The 10,484-nt window shown below is 40.0% G+C and overlaps 1 protein-coding gene across 5 annotated transcripts in view; it reads right to left on the bottom strand.

The window, feature by feature from the left end:
* Nucleotides 1-10,484, bottom strand: part of SCN8A (sodium voltage-gated channel alpha subunit 8) — a 170,824-nt gene that overhangs the window by 81,668 nt on the left and 78,672 nt on the right. For 3 of the 5 annotated variants that reach the window (XM_027106320.1, XM_027106318.1, XM_027106317.1), the window contains exons 2-5: nt 6,246-6,364; nt 4,241-4,330; nt 3,460-3,588; nt 1,488-1,579 (exon numbers count right to left, since the gene is read on the bottom strand). In XM_027106320.1, coding sequence (XP_026962121.1) covers nt 1,488-1,579; nt 3,460-3,588; nt 4,241-4,330; nt 6,246-6,364 — 430 coding nt within the window. Of the gene's footprint in view, nt 1-1,487; nt 1,580-1,735; nt 1,828-3,459; nt 3,589-4,240; nt 4,331-6,245; nt 6,365-10,484 lie in introns of all 5 variants that reach the window. The other 2 variants (XM_027106319.1, XM_027106321.1) reach the window with 1 other exon arrangement.

The following is a 10,484-nucleotide window of genomic DNA, read 5'->3' as shown; positions in this document are numbered from 1 at the left end:
CTGCATCGGCAGGCGGACTCTCAACCACTGCGCCACCAGGGAAGCCCTGGAATTCATTTTTAATAGGGCCATAATTTACTGGCCCGCTTCATAGCCCAAATCCGTAAATGGAGAAACTTGAGGTTTACCTTCCTGAGGTTCTCAGTAAGCTACATTCTAAGTCTTCCCTCTCTCGGATTCTACCTCTGTGCTTCCCTCTCTCTGCATCTGATATCTAGATAACGTGTTGAAAAGGGGAAAAGAGGAATTATTTTTGGTTCAGCCACAAGGAGAAGAGCCACGTGATGCCAGGAATAGGATGCCTCTGTTCTTCATGTCCCTGTTTCTACAAAACTGCAGTGGAAAGCCTGGCCTCTCGGGAGTCTTCCCTGAGAACTCCTGAACATAACCAAAGTCGAACCAGCAACAACGTAGTCTTGACTTCTGCCACATTTCTGCCAACAATATTTTAGTTAGCAGACTAACTAAAATATCTTTCCTTCCAGATTTCAAGACTGGTCTTTAGAAAAATAGTTATTACCTGGTAGAAAGGATTTGAGTTAAATTAATGGATCTCAACCTGGGGGCCACAGGTGGGCTTTGGTGTTGGGGGGTGGTGCCTGTGACCCTTCATCTGATTCTCAAAAGGATTCAAAACCTTCAAAAGGTTAAGAACCACTGAGCTAGCTCAACCAGAACCAAGAAAAAAAAAGGCAAAAATTTTAGAGAGACTGTCAATCAACTACCTCTCAACCACCCGCGGATTCCTTTTTTTTTTTCTTATGAAGTTTCTGTACTTTTTTGTTTGCCCACATGTTTAGACGTATCTTATCTTACCTTTGACTTTTTTTTTTAACAGCACCTGCATAAGCTTTCACTGGGATTTATGTTTGAGAATGATCTCTGAATATATATGTAGTAGATGTCTACTGGTTCTTATTCTAGTGAAACAGACAGCAACAGAATGTGATAGACAGTGATTATTAAAGTTCAGGCTCTTAAATTTGTCTGGAACACTGGACTAGTTAACTGGGTAAGGTCTCTTCTGTGATTAAATAATTCCATTAACACAGTAACAATAAAAGTACAATTCTTCGAATAACATCCCATCAGCAAACCATGCGACAGGAAGCCTAGAAATCATAAGCAATGGAATGATGGTGAATGTTAAAATTACTGTAATTCCATGAGGCTAGGAAGCAAGTGATTGATATTCAAAGAGACAGCTAGCTCCGTGACGATTCTTTCAGATATTGTAAGATCCAAGTGATTCTTAAGCACGTGCTTTTTCAAAGCATGGATGGAATGGGGGCCGCATGCCTAGCAAGCACTGTCAGAGATACTGCTAAGGACCAAAGAGCCATTCCAGAGAACGTCTCCCAGGACAAACATGCGGAATGCAAGGCCATATCAGCTGTGCTGATGCCGCTTCAGAATGTGGTGGACAAAATGAATGGAGGAGAGAGAGGAGATGAGGCAAAGTCAGTCTTGTGTTTAAATTTTCTCACCTGGAATTACAGAGATAGTTTTCAAAGCTCGCAGAACCCTGAATGTTCTCAGCGCTGAGACATTGCCCAGGTCCACAAACTCTGTCACATATCTGTAGCAAGGGAGGTCACGCACAGACACAAATGACAAACACGGACACAAACACAAACACCGAAGGAAAAAAACAGAACCACAACAAAACAAAAAGTACAATACGTCACGTCAGGGCCCTAACCCAACACCTGACACCAAGCCCGGGCCATCTTACCTGGGATTACCGAAATAGTTTTCAAAGCCCTCAGTACCCTGAAAGTGCGCAGAGCTGAAACATTGCCTAGGCTTACAAACTCTGTTATATACCTGCAGAATCAAACCAGAGTTAACTTGTAATGGTACCACTGGGCGAGGGTTTGAGAACGGGGGTAAGGAAGGGGCTCATATACAAGCTGTGATTTCATTTATTTCCTTGAAAAAGAAAAGTTTCAAAATATAAACATTTAAGGAACACATTTTTTTTTTCAATTGGGCAAGGAGAATTCAAAAGTGTATTTGAAAGAAGTGATACCACCAGAAGGTTCCTAGGGCTTCCTTTCTTCCTCAGCATTGTGATGTGCAGATCCCAGTCAGAATGACTACTTAGTCCGTTCACTTTTTTTTAGTAAAAAGGAAGGCCAGGAGGTATTCAAAGGCTTATGTCTCCAAGCTTTATGAACAATTTCTTAGGAAAAGGAGACAAATTTCTGCAACAGGGGTCTCATAAAAACAAACCTACATTAAAGTAACTCCCTAGTTGATAATGGCAAAAATGCCTAAAATCTCTGCATAAATGACTTATCTAAGAGTTGTATGCATATCTTTGCAGTCATGCCTACAGATGAAGTTTTAGCCCGTGACATACAGAAACAGGGCTCAGGAAAAATCTAGATCATGGGATCAGAGCCAATATTGTGTTAAGTGCTCATTTAAGTGCCAATGTGGCACTGTGGCACTGTGTTAAGTGCCAATATTGTGTTAAGTGCTCACCAGCTCTGTGCCTAGCAAGGACACTTAAATTTTAAATGAACACCAATGTGTATTCATAATGCTGGAAAGCTAGAAATTGTCTTAATATAACAGAAAGTCAAAGTTCCAGTTTCAAATATTCAATGCATATCATTCATTCACACTTTACAGTTGAAATACATTTTTCTATCTGATGTTCAGACCCACACATACACAAATGCACTCAATTTCTTACACGTCTGTGTGCATACACATAAACACACACACAATCTATACAACACACTTAGCCCCTACCAAACCACAAAGTACTTTCCCAACCTGAAAATAAAAATAAAGTCTGCTATAACTCTTCTATCACCAGCTAAACTTCCCAAAGAGATACATTTTCATTGTTAAAACAACACAGATTACCCTAGCATACCAATGTGGGGTTACACTGCTCCCCAGTAATAATAGTTTGAAGCTCTGGTCGGTAATTCTTTACGAAGTGACCAGATTGGATACACTTGGCTCATGTTTTGACTCTAAAATATGCTCTGAATTCCGCAATATCTGGATAGCCTCATGAAATTACATGTGATATAACATACCCAGGACACTGAGTTCCAGCCTAAGGTTTACACCTAAAAAATCTGAGGTCTTCACTGAGGCCGCCTAGTGATAATTGTGCGACCCCGGGTCAATGCTGTAGGGGAAAATAAAATATGAGGGAGTGTCAATGGGAAATCACTTCCTACTTTCTCTCCCAGCTGTCAAGCCTCTGCTCACCATCTCCCATATATACATGCTGTCATTTCCTGAACCACAAGAGGCCCTCATAAGCAAGAATCACAGGCATAAGTCCATACCACCTTACACGGTTATCCATTAATTCCTCATACAACTAAGCCCACAAACTCACACTTACAAACTGTCATACAAACACACCCAAGAGTACAACCACACACACATAATCACCCAGAACACCAATAAAGTAAGCAGAGAACTTACGCCATCATGATGACACTGAAATCTAACCAGTTCCACGGATCCCGTAAAAAGGTAAAGCCATCTATGCAGAAACCTCTTGCAATGATTTTCACTAGTGATTCAAATGTATAAATCCCTGTGAACGTGTACCTGTCAAAGAAATGGATATCTTGAGGTAATTTCTGAACAGACAGAAACTTTAAATGAATCTTTTAAGATAACACTTGCCGACGGATGGCTTCAACTAACAGAGACAAAACAGAAAGAACACAGCCAATGCAGCAGAAAGGAAGTGAGGAAGAGAAAGGGATGCTTCAAATGAAAATTACTGAAATGCACAAAGCAAGAACTCTGGAATGTTGCACTGGGCCCTGACGGGTATTGCAAAGAAAAAACTCTGTATTGCCATCTAGCACATGATCATTTTGAACCAGGCGAGGAGGCCCCACAGTTAATTTTAACTTGAGACAAGTCAAAAAGAAAGGGAAAGCTAATGTTGGAGAAGAAGGCAGTATCATCAGGAACTGAGGGTACAAGATGGTGATGGGGCAGCAAGTCAAAGCATTGGCTGACACAGGAGAGGGCAGAGGTGATGAGTAGTAACTTCCAGGGCATACTTTCTCTTTCTAGAGTTGACTTCTAAGGATAGTTCTTAAATTCCACACGTATCCTCACACATCTTTGTGACATGAAAAGTGGGCAATAATTTTCTTCCTTGGTGGATAAGCTGTGCAGTGCAAGATTCAGTGACTAAAAATACTTAAAACAAGCTGGCAGAAAAATAAATAAATGAGCTACTTACTCCACATTCTTCGACCATTCAGGAGGGTTACTAAAAGTCATGAATACACAGTTGGTCAAAATAGTGCACATAATGATCATGCTAAACACTGTAGAAAAAAGTCAAGGGAGAATATACAAAATCTGGCCAGTTTTTATCCTCAGGAAGCAAACACACATCGCATTGGGTATCACAGGAATTAAATCAGTAACCTGAAAGGAGACAAAGCACAGAGAGGAGGAAAAGGCGAGGTGATAATGAAAACTGTGGTCATCACCATGAACAGAGAGCGCCACCATGTGTACCCACACCTGGCCAGAGAATGTGAGTGGACACAGCAGCATGGCCACTCTCTTTCAAAAGCACTGTCACTGCTCTACTCCTTTTGGATAAACATTTCTCCCTCTTACCACTTATGCCTCTAAATACCTCTCTGCCCAATAACCAGAAATCTTGCAGTCCACCAGATGCCAAAGTCATCAGGTGAGAAAATAAATTAAATCTAATCTATATTATTCAGTAGTCATTTATTGTTAATTATCTTGCATTACCCGTTATTTGGAAATGTGCATGTCATTAATGATTTTTCTTTTTTTTAATAGTCTTCCAAAGGTCTGATTGTTCTTGTGGGGCAAGGCAACAGTCAATGTACGCTGAATTTGTCCAATCTGGGAAACCAGTTATGGTACACTGGGTAAGGATTTTAAGGACATCTGCACCACCGTACTCCTAAGAATTAGGTAACGAGGCAAATTCATCTGATCATTCTGAAAGTGCCTGGGAATGTTTATGGGTAGCAAATCATTCTGTTGCCATTTTAATTCCATCCAGGATCTCTCTCAGCCCTTCCTGTTCTTGTCTACTGAGAAAAATTAAACGGCTTCAGGTCAATATGAGTTACTCGAACTCAAACTGTCACTTTAATAAGCACAGAGGCCATATCTCATTTGTTGCTAATTCACTCTCTCTTGCTAATGGCATTCACTATCTTCATTCTATTAGTGGAGTTTTAAAAAGAAAAACTACTTCTTACAGCTGGATTTTTTTCTTCACTACAGCTGTATTTTTCTTCAGGGAATAACAACATGTTCTGGCTAGAAGAGAAAAAACACCATCTTCTGATCCAGCAAAAAGGGAAGTCCATTGTGAGTTATTTATTTACTTATAAACCTTTAGATTTCAGATCTATGTTGCTTGTAAACCGAAGATTCCAGACCAGGTTGCGAAGTTCTTACTGTTAATAAAACGTGCAAAAGCTTAGCAAACCTATGTACAAAGTAGCAACTGCTGGTTTCCTCATCCTACTTGGAGGGTACAAAAACCCTGAAGCATGGGACTAAGTACTGTCAAATTGAAGGCCAACCATGAAAGTTTAAAGTCACTATGCAAAGTTGCTAACCCTATCACATAATTTGTCATCTGTCATATACTCTCCTATATTAATAAGACATAAAAGTCAAGCCACATGAATAAATGGGCATTTTCTGTTTAAGGGGAGCAAAAACACCAAAACAGGTTCATAGCAATCTTGCAATCTAGATCTAAACCTCTGTACCAAGGAGGCCATTTAATCTGAAAAACTATCCTAGATACTTTCTAAGCTCACTGTTCAAGAAATCAAAAATATTCAAGGCAGATCTCTAAAACACTCATTCAATTATTTGTAACTCAAGAAGTAGCCTTTCAAAAATTCTAATATGGACTTTAATATATAAGAAGCTGAACAATCTTGAAGTCTGAGTGCTTTAAAATGTAAGACTTCAGTAAAAGGTTACCATCTTCATTTGTTGCTCTTAATGATACCCACAAAATTCCAGACTCCCATGACATCATCCTAAGAAAAAAGAATTTGCTGCAGCTCAACTCAGGATTCAGCAGAAGTCACTCTTAAAACTTCTAACTGGTGGGATAGTCACCTACACTATTGGTAAAATACTTAATATACAATCAAGTTGTCCACATTCAGAAACACACACCAGCGACCATGCAACTCCTGCACGCACTCCACATTTGCAGAAAAGGATATGAATGTATCAAAATTTTAATAGCTATTCTTCGTATCAGGTTAAAAGGACTTAAAATGTACAAGGCAGGCGTGGCACTAAATCTGAAGAGAGTTTTCCCTCTGTTTAATACTACAAAGGTCTGTGGAAAAAGAGAGAGAGAAATTATTAAAGCATGGGAATTAATCATCACATGAAACAACATTTTTCTAGGCAAGAAATAAACTCAAATGTACTTGTAAGTTTTACTTCCCAGTTTGGTGTCTAGGGCAAGAAACCTTCAGGCAATATTAAGGCAAGAGAAACCTCTTTCCCTCACCTCCCTCCCCGCTCCCTGCCCCAGATTACATTACAAATAGATGACACTATCTCAGCAGTTTTACAGAATAAACTTTCCTTTCAGAAACAAGACATTTGAATTATACATAAACTATTTCATGCCAGCTCTGGACAACATACTTAAGTTTATTTTTGTTTCCCTTTTTTTTGTTTTTTTGCGGTACGCGCGCCTCTCACTGCTGTGGCCTCTCCCGTTGCGGAGCACAGGCTCTGGACGCACAGGCTCAGTGGCCATGGCTCACGGGCCCAGCCGCTCCGCGGCACGTGGGATCTTGCCGGACCAGGGCACGAACCCGTGTCCCCTGAATCGGCAGGAGGACTCTCAACCACTGCACCACCAGGGAAGTCTTAAGTTTATTAATTTAGGATTCATTCACTCAACAAATATTTACTCAGTGCCTACTATATGCCAGGCAACGTTCTAGGTGCTTGGGAAGTATCAGTAAACAAGGCCACCCTAGTGTGAGGAGCTTATACTCTAAGGGGGGAGACAGATAATAAATAAAAAACATAATGAGTAAGTAAATTACACCAAATGTGATAAGTGCTATGGAAAAAGGAAGAAGATCAGGGAAAGGAGGCTCTAGAGTGCAGGGGTCAGGGGATGGGGTGAATGGAGAGATGACAGGTTTGGTGTTTTTTTTTTTTGAAGTATAGTAGATTTACAATGTTGTGCCCATCTCTGCTGTACAGCAAAGTGACTCAGTTATACACATATACACATTCTTTTTTTTTTTAAATAGTCTTTTCCATTATGGTTTATCCCACGAGATTGGATATAGTTCCCTGTGCTACACGATAGGACCCTATTGTTTATCCATTCTAAATGTAATAGTTTGCATCTATCAACCCCAAACTCCGAGTCTATCCCTCTCAGGTGGTCAGGGTAAGCCTACCGAGAAGAGAGATTTGAGCAAAAACTCAAAGGAGGTGAGGAGGGTTCTTCATTCCGCCAGTATTTACCTACCAAGTCTACTCTGTCTGGCTTTTAAGAGCCTCCATTATCAGCCTTGCCAAAATCATTCCTGGCATGAATCCTCCTGTCTTGCCAAACCAGTACAGGTTATAGTCATTTAAACTTTGGTCTTGGCTCTCATTGCTCATCCTACCCAGAATGCCTTTTCCTGTCGCATGACCTCAATTCAATTAAAATCTTTTTGAGCATGTTTTGTGCCGAGCATTGTGCTAAGCTCCTTGGATACAAGATTGAATAAAATTGTACTTTTAGGGAAGACATATATGTGAACTAGTAATTATGATGCAGGGTAAATACGAAGTTCAGTAACAAAAATATGCGTAATGTATGAGGCAGCAGGAGAGAGAGATTTTTCCCCCATTGGGTGGGAAATGCAAGGGAAGAGAGTGGGTTGCGAGGTGTTCACAAAGGCAGGTAACTAAACATTTGGAAGGGGTTTTAAAGGACAAGCGGAGATTAAGAGAGATTAATTGGGCAGATAAAGGAGGAAGGGTTGAAAAAAAAAAAAAAAAAAAAGGAGGAAGGGGTGGCAAGGAAAGGGACCAACATAGGATTACAAAGGCACAGTAGCACAGAACTGTGGGTGTTTTCAGGGAATTGATAAGTAATTCAGTGTTGATGGGGGATAAAATAGAGAGGGGGAGCAGCAGACTGTGAAGCTGGAGAGAGATGTAGGGGCCTACCAGACTGAGTTCCTGAGGACACAAGGTCAGTGGCAAGTACACAGCCCTAGCATCTCACCGTGCAGGTGAAAAAAGCAAATGGTCAAATGCTAGCCATTTTAAGTAGGTTTTTGGTTTTGTTCTGTTTTTTAATTTAAAGCAATACACGTTCATAATCATTAAAAAAGGAAGAGAGGACGGGCTTCCCTGGTGGCGCAGTGGTTGGGAGTCCACCTGCCGATGCAGGGGACGCGGGTTTGTGCCCCAGTCCGGGAGGATCCCACATGCCGCGGAGCGGCTGGGCCCGTGAGCCATGGCCACTGAGCCTGCGCGTATTGTTATGGTTCAATGCAATCTCTATCAAAATTTCAACTGCCTTTTTGGGCACAAACTAACAAGCTGATCCTAAAATCTGTATAGAAATTTAAGGGAACCAAAATAGCCAAAACAATCTTGAAAAAATAAGGACAAAGTTGAAGACTCGCACTTCTCCATTTCAAAGCTTACCACAAAGCTATAATAATCAAAACTGCGGTACTAACATAAGAATAGCCAAACACATCAATAGGATAGAATTGAGAGTCCAGAAATAAACCCATACGTCTATAGTCAATTGATTTTCGACAAGGGTTCCAAGACGATTTAAAGGGGAAAGAGCAGTCTTCAATAAATGGTGCTGGGACAACTTGATAACCACATGCAAAAGAATGAATCTGAACCTCTATCTGACACCCGATATGAAAATTAACTCAAAATAGATCAAAGACCTAAATGTAAAGGCTAAAACTATAAAACTCATTGAAGAAAACATAGGTGTAGATCTTTATACCTTTGGATTAGGCAATGGTGTCATAGGTGTGACACCTAAAGCACGAGCAACCAACGAAAAAAATAGATAAACGAGACTTCATCAAAATTCAAAACTTTTGTGCAGCAAATGACACTATTAAGAAAGTGAAAAGACAACCCAAAGGATGGGTGAAAATATTTGCAAATCATGTATCTAATAAGGGTTTAGCAGCCAGAATAGATTAAAAAAAAAAACAACACCTACGACTCGACAGTAAAAAGACAAATAATCCAACTTAAAAATGGGTAAGGATTTAAATAGACATTTCTACAAAGCAGATATACAAACAGCCAATAAGCACATGAAAAGATATTCAACATTATTAGTCATTAGGGAAATGCAAATAAAACCACAATGAGATACCTCTTTACATCCACTAGGATGGTAATAATTTAAAAAAAGAACATGGAAAATAACAAATGCTGGCAAGAATATAAAGAAACTGGAACTCTCATATATTACTGGCAGGAATATAAAATTGTTAATCCACTTTGGAAAACAGTTGGCAGTTCCTCAAAAGTTAAACAATGAGTTACCACATGACCCAGCAATTCCACTCCTAGCTATATATCCAGGGGAACTAAAAACAGGTTCACACAAAAATGTATACATGGATGTTCATAAAAGCACTATTCAAAATACTGCAAAAGTGGAAACAACCCATCAGCTGACAAACAGGTAAACAAAATGTGGCATATATCCATGTAACAGGATACTCTCCAGTCTTAAAAGGATTGAAATTCTGACATATGCTACAACATAGATGAACCTGGAAGACATTATGCTAAGTGAAATAAGCCAGACACAAAAGGACAAATGTTATATGATTCCACTTATCTGAGGTATCTAGAATTAGCAAATTCATAGAGACAGAAAGTAGAATAGAGTTTATGAGGGGCCTCAGGCAGGAGGATTGGACAGTTATTGTTTAATGGGCAAAGTTTCTGTTTGGGATGATAAAAAAATTTGTGGACATGGACAGTGGCGATATGGTTGTACAACATGGTGGATGTATTTAATACCACTGAATTGTGCACTTAAAAATGGTTAAAATGGTAAATTTTGTGTTATGTATAGTTTACCACAATAAAAATATATTGACCCTTGAACAACGTGGGTTTGAACTGCTCAGGTCCACCTGTACGTGGATTTTTTCAATAGTAAATCCTACAGTGCTACACGCTCCACAGTCGGTTGAATCTGTGGCTGCGGAAGCACCGGTACAGAGGAACCGCAGACACTAAGGGACCGCAGGTGTGGGGGACACTGCATGTTTGGAGGGCTGGCTAGAAATTATATGTGGATTTTCAACTATGCTGAGGGTCCATGGCCTTAACCCCTGCATCGTTCAAAAGTCAACTGTACATTATTACCTGAAAAGTGCCCAGTAAGGTGTTATTGATACATTTTTAAAAATCAGTTTTATTACAAGCCA

The sequence above is a fragment of the Aethalodelphis obliquidens genome, unplaced genomic scaffold (genome assembly GCF_003676395.1).
Source record: "Aethalodelphis obliquidens isolate GAN/ISIS:26980383/991018 unplaced genomic scaffold, ASM367639v1 scaffold8, whole genome shotgun sequence".
Classification (NCBI taxonomy): domain Eukaryota; kingdom Metazoa; phylum Chordata; class Mammalia; order Artiodactyla; family Delphinidae; genus Aethalodelphis; species Aethalodelphis obliquidens.
Note: the sequence above shows the minus strand (reverse complement) of the source record. Positions and strands in the feature narration are given on the sequence as shown.